Source organism: Paramormyrops kingsleyae, chromosome 1 (genome assembly GCF_048594095.1).
Source record: "Paramormyrops kingsleyae isolate MSU_618 chromosome 1, PKINGS_0.4, whole genome shotgun sequence".
Lineage (NCBI taxonomy): Eukaryota > Metazoa > Chordata > Actinopteri > Osteoglossiformes > Mormyridae > Paramormyrops > Paramormyrops kingsleyae.
This window is the reverse complement of record NC_132797.1, coordinates 602,501-622,899: the sequence shown is the minus strand read 5'-3', so window position 1 is coordinate 622,899 and position 20,399 is coordinate 602,501. Positions and strand designations below refer to the sequence as shown.

The window sequence follows — 20,399 nt, the reverse complement described above, 5'->3', positions numbered from 1 at the left end:
CATTTGGATAGGATTTTTTCCCCCAACATGCTCTCCTCTTACCTGAGGCTAATACACTCCCTCCGCCTTATCCCTTTCGTACCCTGCACTTATGCTCGTACCCAAAATACTGGGAGCTGCACTCTGTCTCAGTACTTCTTGTTTTGGCAGCGTCTGACCTCTAGGGGATGATGGTGGATAAAAAAGAAAAACGCAGGACGTAAAACAAGTTACTTGCATGAAGACACGAACGGATTTCAGCGCTTCGGCTATAAGACGTTTAGTTTGTACTCTGTAGACGTTTCGGGCCACGGCACAGTGGCAGAATTCGTATAGGGCTATGGAAAGCATCACACAAAAGTGTCAACCCCATGAAAAGAGAGAAATATAATGTGTTTCCCCTTCTCGTTGTCAGCTCCGCGTCACTCTGCTTTTTAGTTTTTCTTTAAACGATGACATGGCTGCGCAGGGTTTTCAAAAAGCGGCGCGGGGTATCTCAGAAAAGGTAGCATACCCCCTGTCCCCTTTGTCTCCTCGTGTCTTAAGCGATCCCGCTGACAAACACACCGTCCAGACGGTGCCATCGCGGTGTTTATCGACTGACGATCAATATAGTTTGAGGTAAGAGTTAAGCGACCGCGAAACACCGTGTGCGCGGGATCACAGCCAAACATACGATGCAATGCTGCGGCTATGAACTAAACGATCTAATGAGAATGAATCAAATCTTTTTTTTTTCTTTTCCGCTATATTCTAAAGCATGGAAATTTCAAAGCCTGTAAGGGTGCCTCCGTCATTGACAATGATTTTCAAGTACTGGAGAGACTGGCGAGCGGTATGTCTCATTTCCACACTGGTATTTTGCAACAATTTGCTGCGACTGCTCAGAAAAATCTGCTTAGCCATTTCTGAAGGTTTTATTATGAATTTATTTCATGTATAAATTAACCAATAATAATTATTGCTATTCTTTGTGTTTTTTCTTCTTGAAATTACAGTATAAAATGTCTTGGAAATGGATTTTGCCGCTACATTTTTCATCTATTTATGGCGGGTTTCTCATATCTGAATATTAGAAATGTATTATTATAGGACGACAGATACTTAAGACAATAAAGTTATTTGTAAACAAGCCAAATCACACTTGTGTTCTGCTTAGTGTTTATTATTATGGAAATACATAAATAAAATAATACAAAAATCGTATGTACCCACTGATACAACTTTTGATAAAAACCCACAAAATTAGAATTTTAACAAATAACCGTGCCTGTCATCTCGAGCCTTTGGTGAGTGAGTGCACTGTCTGTGAAGTAATTTCTTTCCCCTCGAAGGATCGAGGCTCTCACACTTAAGAACATGTGTTGGCAGGGCTCCTGGTTCGAGACAGCAGGCACCTTTCAGCGCCCAAGCCAGCCATAGCCCATGCGTCATTATCGCGTCCTCCGCGGGACGCGGCGACAAACGCCGGCTGTCTCCGAATTCACACCGGCTACCTAACCTTCATTTTGGCCTCCGTTCTAGAGGGGTCAGACAGGATCACGTGCCCCTGGACTGGAGGTGGCGTCGTCTGTGCATTCCAAACACCAGTGGCGGTTCTAGATGCATTTGACCTTAATGTACTCCAAGTATTACTTACACTAGATTGCCAGCATTAATTAAGAAGTAAAGACAATTTTGAAAACCCATGTTATTTATGCAATGCTCTGCAGTCACATTCTACAGTTTTTACAAACATGTAGCTCAGTCTGATTTCTTGTTTAGACCGTCTTGCTTCCACAAGCTTGATTTATTTTGTTTCCATCGCTAAGTTCGCTTTTCACCAACTAAAGCGACTCGACCACCCGGCGCATGCGCCTGAAAAATCGGTCAAGAGATTGTGCTTACGTTTGTATTTCGCCTGTTCTCAGCGCTCAAAATTTTAGTCCACATATATGAATGTATATAATAATAATAATACATTTATTTAAGACATAATTAGCATGCATTTGTGTAGGCCATGCATGTTATCATGGGGGCTCTGCTCTCTCTAGAATCGCCCCTGCCAAACAAATCGGCATCCTTTCTATCAATGCTGAAGAAGTCCCACCTGGCGTTGCACCTTGTAAAGTTCATCCAGAGTGTGCCGGGATTGTGGGGACGGTGGATATTGGGACAGCCCCCTTAAATACCATCTGCTTTCCCTCTCTTGGATCCTCAACAAAAATGAACAGCTGTGTGTCAAGAAGCATTACGAACATGGAAACATTTCTGTTTACAACATCGTCGAGCGTGTCAATTAAATTCGCTAAATTATTCAAATGCAGATCCTCCTTGCTGGGAGAATCCCGCTTAATATTTACTTTAAATTAGCACTGGAGCGCCCTTTGCCAAAAAAAAAAAAAATCATTAAAGATGTATCAGTTGAAATCTGTTTAGATTATTCTCCTGTTAATTGGGTAACAGCACTGCAATTTCAGCAGAGTAGATCGGTCGCGGTGAGACTTGCAGGAAGTACGCTCCCGTCAGCTGTCCTCCTGTTAAATAAAAATGATGCGATCTGGACGTCACGCTCGATAGAAGAGCGCCGATACCGGCCAGCTGGAAAACACAAGCGAGCGCAGCGCGGCTGCGGGGACGTGACGCCAGACTCGCCGGCTTGCGGCGGACAGCTCAGATCCAGGTAACCCCCATCCATCGCACTCGTATCATTTGAAGAGCGCTCACAGATATGAAGCACCCGCGGAGAACATTTCACTCTTTCCACTACCTCCCCGGGCGATAGCCACGGCTGTATTCAAGACAGCCAGGGTCAAAGAGTGACAGCAACAGATGTATTTCTGAATATCTCTGAACTTGTGGCCTTTGTATGAATGTTGATTTTATTTTAAAAACCTAAATCACAGCACTAAAAAGTATGACACCAAATGTAATTGCTGGGTCCATAAAGAAGTAGCTTGAAATTCCACGAGGGGCAGTATTTTACTACAGTATTTTACATGTTTTAAGAGAAATCTGGCTCTGCCCATTTTAAAATCTCTTTCTCTGCAACTTTGTCTGGATCACACAATCGCTGTGTCGAGTCTGGTCAAACTGCTCCTTCCAGTGAAAGGCTGCTATTCGATGAATATCTGGGAGATCTCCCCCAGGACAAAGAAAGCAAAGATTTCCTTCAAAAACCCAACTTCATGCAAGTCTGGACCTGCACACAACACAATGGCCTCCTTGCTAAAACACAGTTGGCCAGAATGCTTTTGAAGAGCTGGTGATGGCAACAGCAGTTAATATATTCATGACATTTTTATCTATGTAAATATATTTATATGGTGGTAACCCACTGGGAGTGGTCCCTGCCTCATAATGATATGCAAATGGGAAGTAATACCTAATGTTTTGCTCTGTCTCGAGTGTGGCTCCCAGTTTGGCAATGCCAGGGGTAAGAGGCGTGGTGGGGAGTGGCAAGGGAGATGACATCTTTAATTCATAGTGCCACTGGTGCAGGCACTGGGGCACAAACAGGTAGGGAGGGGTCTCACACAGAGAGATGCTGTTATCAGATGCTCAGCTGACTACGCAGTACCAGTGAATTGCATGAGATTTGTACTCCTTGGCGTGCGGTCTGCAGGTACTCCGCGGAGTCTGGAGTTACGCACGTGGTCTGCAGGTACTCCGCCGCGTGTGGAGTTACGCACGCGGTCTGCAGGTACTCCGCGGAGTCTGGAGTTACGCACGTGGTCTGCAGGTACTCCGCGGAGTCTGGAGTTACGCACGTGGTCTGCAGGTACTCCGCGGTGTGTGGAGTTACGCACGTGGTCTGCAGGTACTCCGCGGAGTCTGGAGTTACGCACGCGGTCTGCAGGTACTCCGCGGAGTCTGGAGTTACGCACGTGGTCTGCAGGTACTCCGCGGAGTCTGGAGTTACGCACGCGGTCTGCAGGTACTCCGCGGCGTGTGGAGTTACGCACGTGGTCTGCAGGTACTCCGCGGAGTCTGGAGTTACGCACGTGGTCTGCAGGTACTCTGCGGCGTGTGGAGTTACGCACGTGGTCTGCAGGTACTCCGCGGAGTCTGGAGTTACGCACGTGGTCTGCAGGTACTCTGCGGCGTGTGGAGTTACGCACGTGGTCTGCAGGTACTCCGCGGAGTCTGGAGTTACGCACGTGGTCTGCAGGTACTCTGCGGCATGTGGAGTTATGCACGTGGTCTGCAGGTACTCTACAGCGTGTGAAGCGGCTGGTGTGGGCCACCTTAGGGTCAATTCATAAAATTAATGCAACAGTCATCGCGCCATAAATTAAATTCAGCAGTTAGCACTGGAACCTGCTTCTTCTGCATCCCAGTTGAACCCTTATAGCAGATGAGCTCTAGATTTTCATTTTAAAAGAAAAGAAAACAAATCATCCAGCAACATCTGTTTTCACAGGATCTCTCTCCACAGATGCTAGGGCTGGTTTCCACTGCTCCACATCAACATGTTTACTTACAATAACTGACAATTATTTTTTTTGTGATACTGGTGAGCAGAGTAAGATTCTTATCAGACTTGGGTTTCTATAAAACCGGAGTGGGGGCAGTTAAGGTATCTGGAGGGTCATGGTCTGCCAAATGTACATTCCACTGATTCCAGGTCACTGGAGCCTGGTGCCAAACTACCCTCACAATGAACCTGTTCTGAATTTCAGTCGAGTGCAATCCGATTTTGTTCTGGGGATTTTTCCAAATCAGATTCTCTTCTTCCAGATAACTTGAGGGCTTCCATTTCACTTACTCTCCATTTTGGATAAAATATAAGGCTTTCATTTTATATATATATTTTGTACATTTCTGAAGTGTTTCAGCACTTTTTCTACCGTGATAAATAACAATGTGGAATTCAAATCTAACAATGAAAGCAAGCCTCATTTTTCCACAGGATACATTTTACCTAATTGGTTGCCAGTTTAGTTATTTGCCTATCTTTGGAAATAAGTCTCTGTCTTAAGTACAGCTGGCTGTCAGAAAGAGGAATTATGCACCTGTGTAGATGTATAAATCCTGTCTGTTACTCTTGGCTTGTGTCCAAACATCTTCAGACCAATTCCAGGAGTCACTGGCTCCAGTCTGGCATTTCACAGAATGAGTTTGAAAACTTCTCACAGCCACAGAATGCTTCCCAAGAAGCTCCATATGCTCTGAGCTCATCGTGCTTTTTATGTAGGACTTTTCACATATGAACCCTGGACATTGGAGTTGCCCTTTCACACGTGGCACACAGCGGAGAATGTCCATGTCAGACACAGTCACACAGACCACAAATACTCCGGCTGGTTTAGACAAAGGTGGTGCTTGACTAGAGCATGCAGTAGGCATGGCATCTTGCAAGAAGTACGCTGCAGAAATCGCTGTGTTCTATTGACAGCACTACTGACTGAAGGTCCCAGATCCAGTCGTCTCTCCAGTTAGCCATGCCCGATGGGGTCTTCTTTGCATAAATGATGCTTCTTCCTCGCCCTTGGATAATTCTTCAGTTTTCACGTCACTTGGATGATAGAAACTCCTCATCAGCACGGCCATTGGCTCGTGGTGAATTCGCCAGAATTCTCCTGAATTCTCCCCGCTCCATTCACACATGGGGGTCAGCCGGAAATTGCCCAGACTTTGTACTGGGGAGCTAGCAGAGTAAAGTGCGTCTGACACGATGTCTGCAATCACAGATACAGCCCCTCTGGGTGTCACAGATACAGCCCCTCTGGGTGTCGCACATACAGCCCCTCTGGGTGTCACAGATACAGCCCCTCTGGGTGTCACAGATACAGCCCCTCTGGGTGTCGCACATACAGCCCCTCTGGGTGTCAGAGATACAGCCCCTCTGGGTGTCACAGATACAGCCCCTCTGGGTGTCGCACATACAGCCCCTCTGGGTGTCGCACATACAGCCCCTCTGGGTGTCGCAGATACAGCCCCTCTGGGTGTCACAGATACAGCCCCTCTGGGTGTCGCACATACAGCCCCTCTGGGTGTCACAGATACAGATACAGCCCCTCTGGGTGTCGCACATACAGCCCCTCTGGGTGTCGCAGATACAGCGCCTCTGGGTGTCGCACATACAGCCCCTCTGGGTGTCACAGATACAGCCCCTCTGGGTGTCACAGATACAGCCCCTCTGGGTGTCGCACATACAGCCCCTCTGGGTGTCACAGATACAGCCCCTCTGGGTGTCGCACATACAGCCCCTCTGGGTGTCGCACATACAGCCCCTCTGGGTGTCACAGATACAGCCCCTCTGGGTGTCGCACATACAGCCCCTCTGGGTGTCGCAGATACAGCCCCTCTGGGTGTCGCACATACAGCCCCTCTGGGTGTCACAGATACAGATACAGCCCCTCTGGGTGTCGCACATACAGCCCCTCTGGGTGTCGCAGATACAGCGCCTCTGGGTGTCGCACATACAGCCCCTCTGGGTGTCACAGATACAGCCCCTCTGGGTGTCACAGATACAGCCCCTCTGGGTGTCGCACATACAGCCCCTCTGGGTGTCACAGATACAGCCCCTCTGGGTGTCGCACATACAGCCCCTCTGGGTGTCACAGATACAGCCCCTCTGGGTGTCGCACATACAGCCCCTCTGGGTGTCACAGATACAGCCCCTCTGGGTGTCGCACATACAGCCCCTCTGGGTGTCACAGATACAGCCCCTCTGGGTGTCGCACATACAGCCCCTCTGGGTGTCGCACATACAGCCCCTCTGGGTGTCACAGATACAGCCCCTCTGGGTGTCGCACATACAGCCCCTCTGGGTGTCGCAGATACAGCCCCTCTGGGTGTCGCACATACAGCCCCTCTGGGTGTCACAGATACAGATACAGCCCCTCTGGGTGTCGCACATACAGCCCCTCTGGGTGTCGCAGATACAGCGCCTCTGGGTGTCGCACATACAGCCCCTCTGGGTGTCATAGATACAGCCCCTCTGGGTGTCACAGATACAGCCCCTCTGGGTGTCGCACATACAGCCCCTCTGGGTGTCACAGATACAGCCCCTCTGGGTGTCACAGATACAGCCCCTCTGGGTGTCGCACATACAGCCCCTCTGGGTGTCACAGATACAGCCCCTCTGGGTGTCGCACATACAGCCCCTCTGGGTGTCGCAGATACAGCCCCTCTGGGTGTCGCACATACAGCCCCTCTGGGTGTCGCACATACAGCCCCTCTGGGTGTCGCAGATACAGCCCCTCTGGGTGTCGCACATACAGCCCCTCTGGGTGTCGCAGATACAGCCCCTCTGGGTGTCGCACATACAGCCCCTCTGGGTGTCGCAGATACAGCCCCTCTGGGTGTCGCACATACAGCCCCTCTGGGTGTCGCAGATACAGCGCCTCTGGGTGTCGCACATACAGCCCCTCTGGGTGTCACAGATACAGCCCCTCTGGGTGTCGCACATACAGCCCCTCTGGGTGTCACAGATACAGCCCCTCTGGGTGTCACAGATACAGCCCCTCTGGGTGTCGCACATACAGCCCCTCTGGGTGTCACAGATACAGCCCCTCTGGGTGTCGCACATACAGCCCCTCTGGGTGTCGCAGATACAGCCCCTCTGGGTGTCGCACATACAGCCCCTCTGGGTGTCGCACATACAGCCCCTCTGGGTGTCGCAGATACAGCGCCTCTGGGTGTCGCACATACAGCCCCTCTGGGTGTCACAGATACAGCCCCTCTGGGTGTCGCACATACAGCCCCTCTGGGTGTCACAGATACAGCCCCTCTGGGTGTCACAGATACAGCCCCTCTGGGTGTCGCACATACAGCCCCTCTGGGTGTCACAGATACAGCCCCTCTGGGTGTCGCACATACAGCCCCTCTGGGTGTCGCAGATACAGCCCCTCTGGGTGTCGCACATACAGCCCCTCTGGGTGTCGCACATACAGCCCCTCTGGGTATCACACATACAGTCCCTCTGGGTGTCGCACATACAGCCCCTCTGGGTGTCACAGATACAGCCCCTCTGGGTGTCGCACATACAGCCCCTCTGGGTGTCACAGATACAGCCCCTCTGGGTGTCACAGATACAGCCCTCTGGGTGTCACACATACAGCCCCTCTGGGTGTCGCACATACAGCCCCTCTGGGTATCTAGAAGTTCAGGGTGGCACTGCCTGTCTGAAAGGGGCTTATAAGTATTTATTTATGCACAGACAACTGTAAATAAAATATGTCACGATACATGAACAGGTTGAATACATAAACAGGCTCACTGCTACTCTCTTTCAGGGAGTGATTATGGCCAATGGATGGATGGATGGATGCTGCAATTATAATTAAATTGACCTTGTGCTTGTTTGTTCAAGGGAAAAATGCTCAACAAATCCTCACACACAAGTACACCACATACAGCATGGTGGTTTTCAGCCTCTTAAGTAAAATCCTGAGCTTCTGTGATGCTGTTTTGAAGCTTCAGGCCTGTTTGGTATATAAACACTGGCTTTTCCTGTCATTCAGCTGCAGGGAACAGAAGTGCGAATGTGTTCCACATTGTTATTCCAGTCACAGCACAGTAGAATAAGCTCATTAGTACTAATTACAAGCTTCTCATTCCATTGCTTTGCAGATTGACCTGTTGTAACCTGTGTGATTAGAGATGTTAATATTTCATTCTGGAACAAAAAAAGTTAATAATCACCTCACATGAGGCTTGGGGACATTCTGAAGTCGGGCATGTGGTCAACCGGGGCCACCACTGTGGAAGCTGACTAGAACTGGGGCTTCATGCCTGTGTGATGCTATCAAAGGGTCCTGCTGCCGTCAGCTTCACCTGCAGGCTGTGAGGAGACTCTCATCAATGCACCTGGATGCTTCACTATACGACCAAAAGTATGTGGCCACCAGCTTGGTCAACATCTCAGCCCGAAACTGAGGGCATTAATATGAAGCTACTCAGACTGTTGTTTCTACTGTACTCCTTGAGGAAGTTTTCCATCAGATGCCAGAACATGGCTGCTGGGATTGGCTGCCATTCCATGCAGGTTGGCTATTGAAGTTCAGTGATCAGGTCCCTTTCTGTGAGCATTTGTTGCTGCCAATTCGTTACTGAACTTGATCCCAGATATTTTGACCTTCACAATCACCTCACTTGCCCTTGACCAGTAGCAGGCCAGAAATGTGGCAAATTGACTTGTTAGAAAGTTGGCGTCCTATGATGACAAGTGTAAAGTCACTAACCTCTCTGGTACAGCCACCAGTTCTGCTGCTAATATTTATTGCAGGAGATTAAGTGACCATGTGTCAGAAATGGATGTGGCTAAATTAGGCAATTCCTCTAATGAGCAGAGGTGTCCACATACTTTACAAACTTTACCATTCCATTCAGCAAGAAGGTAGCTTGGATGGAACTTCTTTGAACGCCTGGCTTGTCCGCCTGGGTTTATACAGCTATAGTGTCAGGTGATTCTGTCGTGCTGCAGTAGCTCTGTTTGCCATCTTCTGCCGTCCTGCACGGAACCAGCAGCAGCGCACATCTCTACAGTGATGGCTGCTGCCCTGCTTAGGTCCAGCTAAGGCGCCGCTCTGAGACGGTCCTCTGGAAAGTCAGAGGTCTCACTGGAGGAGAACACACTGGACCGTCTGGGAGGAAATTATTGGATTTTAATGAGAACAGAGTTCATTTGTATCATTACATACACTCAATAGTGAAAGAATGTTTGACAGCTCATAGACTATCACAAACGGTAGTTCTGCTGTACGTCAGTCTATAATGCCTTTGTATTATAGGCTGTTGTAGAAACTCGGTTATGTAGCAATATTGCAGGTATTTTCATATATTAACTGGCTATCTGCTGATAACCTTGATCTGTTTAATTTACTTTCTGAGTTGCTTCAGACAAAAGCAAATAAGTTCACGTTATATATACACTACTGGTCTCACATGTCAAATGCTGTAGGTCCATTACATCTCATTTCCTCTCCTGTTCTTTCATTCTCAGTGCTGATGGGGGCCCTGAGCTATGTTTTTTTGTGACATCATACGTAACCCGTGATTTTCATGTTTCATTTTGTTGATGCCCTTTCCATGGCAACAAGTGGTTTAATGAGAACACAGTGCAAAGCAGCAGAAAGGAGATATGAATGCGTGAGTCGGAATCCCCTTGCATGTGAAGAAGGTGTGAGATGTGTGTCTGCAACTGGGTTCTGATACAGTGTGTCTGACACCGAGCTGGTCCAGTAACTAAGCCAGTGGTTGGGGGGGGGGGGGGGGGGAGAGGATATTTTCTTTCCTGAAAGATGAATTGCAGAGGATTTTAGTACAGTACAGAATTACCATCAATAATTTTTTCCATTGACTGAGGTTTTAGGTAAAATCAAGGGCATATGCATACATTATGCAAATAAGTCATTGAAAATGGATGCTTGAAACTCTTTAGACTGGACTGGAACCAGTGGATGTTGAACATTTCAGTGTGGCTCTCCTTAACTCACAGTGAAATAAAATAAAATAAAACTCACAGTGAAATAAAAAAAGTGCTCAGTCCTGCTCCAATAATATATTTTACATAGTCATGAAACAATCTGTTTTTAAAATGAGTTAAAAGTGAGAAATGCAATCTTTTAAAAACGGCTTGATTCCAGATGACAGTGATTGTGCCTGAGGTCTCGTGGTGAGAGGACCCCGCTGATGGGGCAGGCGAGCGAGAGTGGGCCGGCGCCGACGTCCGCGTGGAGACGGAGAGTGGGCCGGCGCCGACGTCCGCGTGGAGACGGAGAGTGGGCCGGCGCCGACGCCAGCACATCATGCTCGTGAGAAATTAGTTATGTCCACATCTGTGTAGTTTATGTACAATACAGGAGAACAATTGTTACACCAACTCCATATATCAGCCTAAGAAAATGATATGGGGCTTTACACGCACCATACGGATGACAACCTTGACTGGTTGCCTCACGAGCACCTACAGCTATAAGACAGACTGAAGACTCAGGTTCTCACTGAAGACTCAAACACAGAGAGTGCATGTGCAGGAATGCCAGACAGGCGCAGGCAGATTATGCCACAAGGCCCAGCATGTGAAGCTTCTGCTCACTTTCGTCAACTTAATTCTCAAATACAGCAGGTTAACTAAAGTCTAATGAAGTAACGGGGATGTGTAGGCAGATCCCAGGTACACATCAGTACAAGTCAGTTTAAGGCCTTTGAAGGTGAGAAGTCTTTTATATCTACTTTAGACAGGCAGCCGGAGTAAAAGGCAAGCAGGATGGCTGCTGTGGAGCAGGTGTTAATTCTAAAAGGAACTGGGGCATATCCATTCTGCAGACAGACAGCAGAGACGTTCAATAATCTAGTCTAGAAGTAAGGAATGTGGATTGCAATACTATTCAGGGACCGCAGGTTTGGAAACAGGGGCTATGTTCTGCAAAAGAAATACATGGAGTAAAGGTGAGGTCCTGTGGTGCAACACTAAAGTCTTGTATTAAAGCATTTGTGTATATATGGAAGCCACCCAGAATTTGGGAACATCACTTCTCGTACTGGACGTCATAATATAGTCTTATTGATATTTAGAAAACAGCTCATAAAGCTGTGTTTCCTTTAATATAGACATACTTTAAATGTAGTATCGATGCACAGACTTTAAACATAACTCTGTGCATCTAACTGTAATACTGTAACTGTGAAATAATTCTACAGCACAAACACCGTCAATGGAAATTTACTCTTCACCGACTGCCTGTCTTGGTGTCGAAGGCGGAGTTGTAAACTAGCAGTGTAATAAATTAAGGCTGTGAAGTAAACTGGAAAAAGCAAATCAATCAAGAAGTGCGAAGTAATTGCAAAATACAGCGCCTGTGCCGTTTCGGTGCTGAAAGACCGTGTCTGTCTCCTCTGCCGCTTCACTGCCGCTGCCGCTGCACTGCCGCATTGGCAGCCAGACTGCGAGCTGTTTTCGGAATCCGGAAATGATGAAAAATGTTTCAGGGGGAAAAGACTTGACTTTTCGAAGGAAGCGAACAAACGGCGGGCTGAGGAGCGGAGAGAAGAGAGAGAAGAAAAAGAAAAGAAGACGAGGAAAGGGAGTGACTGTAGACTTGGCGACAGCGGCGTTACCGATGAGTAGAAAGTAAAGTGAGAAAAGACAGATTTCATTACAGAGAAGTAGCAAGAAAACATCCATAGCGAGGATATTGCGGAAGATCGGCTGCGGGGAAACTACGGCTGACTGGAGATCCTCTGCGGGAAGAGCATGGGAGCTGGTGGGATCTGAGCCGGAGGAGCTGGCATGTCCGAGAGGTACGTGGAGAAGTTTGCAAAACCGCCCTTCCAGCAGGTGCCAGGTACAGCTACGGCTGCGTCTTTATGCACATGTGCATATGCTTACTGCCAACTTTCGATACAAATTGACAAACCCGTAGAAGCGAAAGGATGGGCGCTCGGCCGTGTTAACGCGCCCGGACCCGCCGCTTTCTCCCCCCAGGCTCATACCCTGACAGCCGCCCCGACACCGCCGCTCTGTCCCCCTCCCCCAGGCTAGCACCCTGACCGCCGCTCTGTCGTCCCCCCCCAGGCTCGCACCCTGACCGCCGCTCTGTCGTCCCCCCCCCAGGCTCGCACCCTGACCGCCGTGCATGACCAGCGCTGGCCCATGTCCCGGGACACGGTCTCGCCTTCGCAAGGGCCCGGCGGCCCGGAGACGGAGCTCCAGCGCGAAAGGCGCCCCTTTCTTTCCGGCGAGCATGGTAGGAGAAGACGGAGCGGCCGGGCGGGTTTATTTTCGGGCTTAAAATAACTGGCAGTAACGGCTCTTGTACATTGCAGTAAGTAACGGCTGCTTGGCTGGTTTATCTGGGTCTGTTATGTTGTCATTTTACAATAGGATGCAGTCTGTATATAGTACATGACACAGATTTAGTGTAAGATTTCTGCCTTGTACTTTTATATAACATTCTGATTTAATACTAGGAACAAGACGGTAATTTTTTATTTCAATAAAACCATATGTTTTTTTCAGCTGCAGTAACTACATTCACATAAAATATAGATGAAGTATCAGTAACGACCATCCTGATGAAGACTAGTGATAAAGCAGACTCCGAACCACTCAGGATCAAAATGCTGAAATTATTGTCATGTTTGCCTGTGTGGCTGTGATAGAGTTCGTAAATTACTTCTAAATAACGGACTGGAAAAATGCCTTTGCGACTGTAATTGCAACCACAGTCAATTATGGTTTTAATTAACTTTCTGGTTGCCCTTAAGATCCTCCTATGTAAAATAAGCCTGTACACATTTTTTAATCAGGCATTCAACCATATCACACCGTCCTATTTATACTGTGGGTCATTAAAGCACTGTCAAAAGCCTTAAAGTAGGACAAAGTAAGCAATTAAGGAGATAAAAGGGAGAATAGATTATCCCTGTACTGGCGTTTTTTCTCCACAATGATCAAATAGACTGATTCATTGCCAGCCAGCTTCGAAGGTGCAGTTTGTACATACAGTAGGTCTGTATTATCTGACCTTAGGAGCATAACTAACCCAAGGCAGTAGTGAAATCCACACCTTTACTCCACTGAAAAGCGACTTCTTTACTGAATCAAAACTAGATACTTGTTCCTTACAATATGAACATCAGCACAGAACAGCCCTGTGGGGAAGGGGAAAAAAAATAATCTTTTGCTTGCCTGTGGGGCTAGAAAACCAGCCGAGCAAAAGGTAAAGTGCAGTCTGAGTATCAGCGTCTGGGATTGAAAGCCCGGCTGCCTGATGCTGCTGCCCGCTGCTTTGCTGCAGGGCGAAACCGCGAAGGACAGACACCTTGGCTGCAGCAGGTACAGCGGGTTTGTCCTTAAGTGACCTTCTGCTGAGACTTTGCTGCGTGAGGGACGTGCAGAGCAGGTTGGGCTCACATCACAGGCCGGAGGAGGGAGACCGTCATCAGTGCGTAAAAACGGCAAAAACAGCGATTAGAAATTGAGATTAGGCCCCATTTAAGCTGTAGAGTTCAAAACAAAACAGAAGTAAGGCGATACTGCATCACACCATCCATATTCCAGCCACGTAACCACAAGGTCACAGGCTTAAAGCAATGCTGGAAAACCTGAAAAAATGAACAGAATAAAAGGGTACCGTGATGACGGTCCAAACCACCAATCCCACTTACAGACAGACGTCCCAGTGCTCTCTGTCACCCAGCTGGTCCGCTTTATCAGTTAACCGAGTCAGGCCCAGCTGGGCTGCATTAACTGGGGCAGATGCTGACACTGGGCGGGTCATGTAGCTGGGGAATGTGGACTCGCCTGGGGCCCTCAGCTCCCGCATTCTGTCAGTGTGATGCTGCAGCACAGTGAATTCACTGATTCCAAAAGGGATTTTTCTACAGATTTTGTGTAGCTGGCTACTGAAACAGGAAGTTTCTCTCTCACCGAACAGCGTTTGCCTGCTCATCTGTGTCCCTGTATTGTTTCTTGAGTAGATGCAAGGCTCACTGTGTACTGTGTTCATTTGGATGAACACTCTTTATAACTCTGAAACTTCTGGCAGGATTGGTTTTCCCATGGGAGTGATCATTAAAATGAAGTCCAGAAATCTGGAGGCAGTGATACCTGATACAGCTTTCACTATTGTGCAACCTTTTGGTGAAGGAATATATCTGCGGGGGTATAAACGCAAGCCGTCCCTCCTGGCTTCTTTTTCCGGATCTGGAGCCCAGTAAAATCGATCTTGTAGGTCCAGTTTACATCCCATATATTTCTGGAAAATTCCATGATCCATCTGCGTGTAATTTAGGGGAGGGAGTGTAGACTTCACATTGCTGTTTGTGTAAATGTAAATAAAATTCTGAGTATGAAATAGCAGCAGTGAAACACACTTCTGTCTTGCTTAAAATCATTTTAGATGGGAATAATCCCACAAAAGAAAATTCTCTGGAAGAAGCGTACTTTTATTGAGATGAAGAATTCCATTTAAGTCCTTGTGGCATATGTTTGCTAGTGGATTCTGTAACTTTTTTCTATAACATAACTTGATATTTGTGCAGTTATTAATATGCAACATACAATGGGGTTATTGTACGACAGAATCTGGATCTAGCTACTCAACCAAATAAAAAGCAGAATTTGTATTAGTCATCCTGAATATTTCTGACAGCTTAAGTATAATTGCACAATTATAAAACATGTTTAATGTCTTTTTTGAATTTTTTTTTTTGTGAAAGTGTTGCAAGGTTTTAACGTGATACTTTGTTTTGTTCCAGATGAGACAGATCAGCCAAATGAGTCGCAGAACCCAGGGGAAGAGACAGGAAGCCTGTCTTGTGGAGAGGGGTGTGACCAGGGTCACGTGACCGGGGAAAACATTCACATGGATGACCTCATTAGAAGTAGGTGGCATAAGTAAACATAAAATAGCAGCACTGGAAGATTTGGGTTAAGGGTATTTAATGACACCACACAGATGTGTAAATTACTTGCTTGTTAGTCCAAAGGTACTTTAAGTTTATATATAGTATTTTGGTTTGAAAATTGTGGTAAGACTTTCATCCAAGAAACTGGAGCCAGTTTGCTTGTCCTTTCGAACAAGTGTTGCTGTATGTCCATGGATATTTCTAGGTTTGAGGACTACTGAAGAGTTAAATGCTTTGTTCAGATAGTGAAGCATTTCATGACTGCTGTTACCAGCCATGCCCAAGTGGAATTTCATGCTCCCTATATATTGTGTTTAGGAAAAAAATAGTTTTATGCCAAGCACAGAAAAAAACAAACATTTGTTTTTGAGATCCTTGCAGTTCACAGACCTGAATTTCTGAGTGTCAGACGGGCATTTTGACTGATTGTTCTTAGCTAGTGAGATTTTCTAGGCCAGTTTGGCACTGATGTGTTTCACGGCTGTCAGGAAGCAGGGAGGAACGGTCAGTGACATACGTGGCACAGGTGCCCCAATTGCACGTTAGGCTTGGGCACTATGACAGTATTACAGTGTACCCCACTATTTAGAATGTTTAATGCCACAAAAACAAAATGCACCAATGCGCATGCGGCCCCAGGTCAGGGAGTGACAGCGGCATTGTCAGTAAACAAAGGGTGATCTTTCTAACTCTTCACCTTTGGATGTGTCATTAATATTCCAGATGTACGACTAATCTGCTTACCAAATTATGGGCATAAGCAAATATCTATAGTACTGAAAAGCCGTTTGCAGATCTCTTCTTGTTTCCCAAGCACTCAGGTTCCACACTGATGAGCCTGGAATCTCTGATTCTCCAGTTTATGGTAGCTGAAGAGGAAACTGCATAAAGGAAATAAAAAAACATGGTGAATCTTTTTGCCAAATGACAGATAGCTAGTGAAATGTAAGCGACAGCAGGAAGCAGAGTAGCCAGACTGGTTTGATCACGATGAGGCATCCTGAGACGTCACCGTCACACAGTACCTGCACAGCTCCTTAGTATCCCGGGGCCTGGCCCAGAGCCACTCACAGTTCTCCATCCTTGGCCCTCAGCCACTCACAGTTCTCCATCCTTGGCCCTCAGCCACTCACAGTTCTCCATCCTTGGCCCTCAGCCACTCACAGTTCTCCATCCTCGTGTGGCCCGGCACCGGCGACGTCACGGCCGTGGTTTTTGGTCCACTAGCCAGTTGTCTCGGCGGATGTGACTCTGATCTGCACTCCAGTGAGGCAGCAGGCTACACGTGCGGCTCTCGACTTCTGAGCTCGCCAGCTTCTGAGGACTTTTCTAGAAGCGGCAGCAGATGGGCTCCGCCCTCATGCTGTTTTTTTTTTACATGATTGTTTGCCTTTCACACAACAGCTCTTTGTTTCATACGATTCAGCTTTTCCACCCGCTGACATTTTGGCTTTTTTCTTTTTTTCTTCTTCTCGCTCTGGTCCAGGTACATTCCTTCCCCCTTTTACAGTATCTGTGCCTCATGACTTGTATATTTTTTCCTTAATCTTCACACCCACCGCGTTCCTGGTATCGCGGGCCTGCTCCCCCACTTAAACATAACCACCAAAAAGAGTTGCCAAAACTTCACCGAGTCCTGGCTGTTTGGAAGGTGGCAGAGTGCATTAGTCAGTAGTGAGAACAGCGCCTCTGTGTTCCGTTTTGACTCCTAAGCTGACGTGTCCGCCCCTTTGAGCTCCCCCGGCCTCTGCCTGACGTGTTCCAACCCTTCTAATGGAGGGATGTGTGCCTAAAGACGAGCACAGAGCCAAATGTGATTGGCTGACGGATGAGGGGGCTGAAGCTCTCTGTCAGGTAACGGCCTGCTGACTAGCAATGGCCAACCATGGGATTCTAACCAGCATCAATCTCAGCACAAGCACAGCATCCCAGCCCACTGAGCCACACCCTGCCCTTAAAGAGACAGGCACAGCATCCCAGCCCACTGAGCCACACCCTGCCCTTAAAGAGACAGGCACAGCATCCCAGCCCACTGAGCCACACCCTGCCCTTAAAGAGACAGGCACAGCATCCCAGCCCACTGAGCCACACCCTGCCCTTAAAGAGACAGGCACAGCATCCCAGCCCACTGAGCCACACCCTGCCCTTAAAGAGACAGGCACAGCATCCCAGCCCACTGAGCCACACCCTGCCCTTAAAGAGACAGGCACAGCATCCCAGCCCACTGAGCCACACCCTGCCCTTAGAGACAGGCACAGCATCCCAGCCCACTGAGCCACACCCTGCCCTTAGAGACAGGCACAGCATCCCAGCCCACTGAGCCACACCCTGCCCTTAGAGACAGGCACAGCATCCCAGCCCACTGAGCCACACCCTGCCCTTAGAGACAGGCACAGCATCCCAGCCCACTGAGCCACACCCTGCCCTTAAAGAGACAGGCACAGCATCCCAGCCCACTGAGCCACACCCTGCCCTTAAAGAGACAGGCACAGCATCCCAGCCCACTGAGCCACACCCTGCCCTTAAAGAGACAGGCACAGCATCCCAGCCCACTGAGCCACACCCTGCCCTTAGAGACAGGCACAGCATCCCAGCCCACTGAGCCACACCCTGCCCTTAGAGACAGGCACAGCATCCCAGCCCACTGAGCCACACCCTGCCCTTAGAGACAGGCACAGCATCCCAGCCCACTGAGCCACACCCTGCCCTTAGAGACAGGCACAGCATCCCAGCCCACTGAGCCACACCCTGCCCTTAAAGAGACAGGCACAGCATCCCAGCCCAGTGAGCCACACCCTGCCCTTAAAGAGACAGGCACAGCATCCCAGCCCACTGAGCCACACCCTGCCCTTAAGAAGACGGCATCTTAACAGAAGGAAGCTGTTTCTCCAGAATCAGGGGGGATCCTTCGGTTTAACTTGGCAGTTCTGGCCCTGCCCTCTCCTGTAGGCTTCTGCGCATTGGTGTTTCCTATATGCTCTTCAGAGAGTGACCGCCATACCCTACTCCTATCCAGGGTTGGTTGCCTGACCTGCGCTGTCTCCAAAAATGTCCATGTGTCATAATCAGTGAGTCAGTTGTCGGGTGTGTTGAACACTTCACCTGAAGAAGTCACCACTAGCTGGTAATGGGCACCAGAACCCTGTTATAGCCTTCAGAAATAAGGACAGATGCACATTTTAGCGTGTGCTGCCCCCGGTGGTGGTTTCAGTGCATCTGGGACAGGCCCCCAGATAAATAAGATGAAATGCATAAGCCAGAGGAGACGTGAGCCATTCATGTCTATGTTGGCTCCCGTCCCAGATGGAGCTGCGTCGTTTGTAATTCATTTACTTCAATTACAGGAGTGCTGAGGAGGTAATTGTTTCTCCCAGCGCCCAGGGAGCGTTCCTGTGTGATTATGTCGTAAATAGCGACTCGCAGCAAAGCCTGCGACGGAGCGGGCTTCGCACTTGTCTGAGGACGAGGCTGTAACAACGTCGTGGGGAGGGACAAGCCTTTAGGGGATGGATTTGGCAGAAGAGCCGCTTAGAGCCGCCTGGGGTGAATTTCCTGTAGCTGTATCTGTAGGGAATGGGTGAGGTCCACTGGAGAGGGGGGAAAAAACTCGAAAATAGTAAACATTGAGGTCAAGGCCGTGCTTCTGGGGAAGACATTAAGCGAAGTGTGTGTTAGTATGCAGAACGTTATGGCTGTAGAATGTAAGAGGAATAATGTTACATGTTAGACGGGAGATGTGGTGTTTGGTAACGGGTGCAGAGGTGCTTCTTCTCCAAGGACGCTGAGAATCCTGAAATACCGCTCTTCACAGATGCTGTTACCGCTATTTTACTATCACTTATTCTATTGATTCTATATAATTTAATTTTTCTTTGCATTGTGTATATTCCAGCAGGTGGAAAAGCATTTGACTACACGGAGCAGTGCATGATTGTGTGTGACAAAACTGGAGGAAAGTGATTACAAATATTTTAGGTGTTTCAGTATTTCTGATAATGCAGGTGTTTAGTATCACGACGTGATACACTTCTTAATCTTAGTCTAGTTACTTAGTTTTTCTAGATATGGCAGAATTTTAATCTTAATTTTGTATGCGAGCTTGAGGGGCGTTTTAGTGCCTGGGAGCTGGTCACTGAATCATGAACTGTCTGAGACGGATGGGCAGCCGCACCAGGCCTGATCACACCAGCGGTTATAATCTCACCTCTGCTGGCACCTAAACGTAGATTTAAAGCTGTAATCATGGGCACTCCTGCAGTTTAATATCTGCCACCACTCGTTCCATTTCCTGGAGGACCTGTGCAGTCCTGAGGCCTGTCGGCGGTAGTGGCTCTGACGTCCCCGTTTCCTGCATGAATACATACCCGCAGTTCGCAGTGGGGACTCGGTGGGGACCCAAGGGTGAGGGGTTGGGGCTGGCGGTGCATTTAGGTTCTGACACTGAAAGCCTTTAGTGTAAAACCGATAATAGCTGGAATTGCTCCTCCTATCTGGCCAGATTAGGTTGACCTTTCACCTTAGTGTTAGCATTCGGGTTAGTGGTTGCAGTCAGGTTAGCTTTAGCATTCGGGCTAACTTTAGCAGTTGTGTTAGCGTTAGCATTCTCGAGCATGATTCTGGGAAAATGGCTACCATCCTGCGGCTGTTAGCCTGGACATCTTCAGCCCAGTGTTGTTGCTTTTTCCGTCCCTCTGCGGTAATGACAGTGATGCGTGACAGTGTCCTGATGCCCTGTGCAGCTGCATTGTGCCGCTGCTCCACCAGACAGGCCTGTTTCCTCCGGACCAGTTAAGGACTCAGTGGAATATATTAGTCACTGATATAGCTGAAAGGAGCCCCCCACCCCCCCAGCCCCTTTCCCGCCGTTGTTGCTAATGGGGCCGAGGGTGGGGCCCGCTGCAAGCTCGGCAGCTCGTGGAAAGTCGTGCTGACTCACCGCATAACTGACCTTCCTAAAAAAAGCAATGAATAAACAGTGTGAGAGCTGGGGGGGTGGCTGGCAAGGGGGTCTTGCTGCCACATCTGCATGGCATGTGTGCCTGTCAGTGTCGCAGTAGATGTACAGGCTGTCGGCTTTT

At 48.4% G+C, this 20,399-nt stretch overlaps 1 protein-coding gene across 2 annotated transcripts in view; it reads left to right on the top strand.

Annotated features, from left to right (window-relative positions):
• The first annotated feature begins 11,672 nt into the window (after positions 1-11,672).
• Positions 11,673-20,399, top strand: part of mdfic (MyoD family inhibitor domain containing) — a 21,542-nt gene continuing 12,815 nt past the window's right edge. The window contains exons 1-3 of one of the 2 annotated variants that reach the window (XM_023832732.2): positions 11,673-12,210; positions 12,485-12,656; positions 15,172-15,297. In XM_023832732.2, the coding sequence (XP_023688500.2) occupies positions 12,563-12,656; positions 15,172-15,297 (220 nt within the window). In that variant the 5' untranslated portion in view covers positions 11,673-12,210; positions 12,485-12,562. The remainder of the gene's footprint in view (positions 12,211-12,484; positions 12,657-15,171; positions 15,298-20,399) is intronic. The other variant, XM_023832731.2, reaches the window with a different exon arrangement.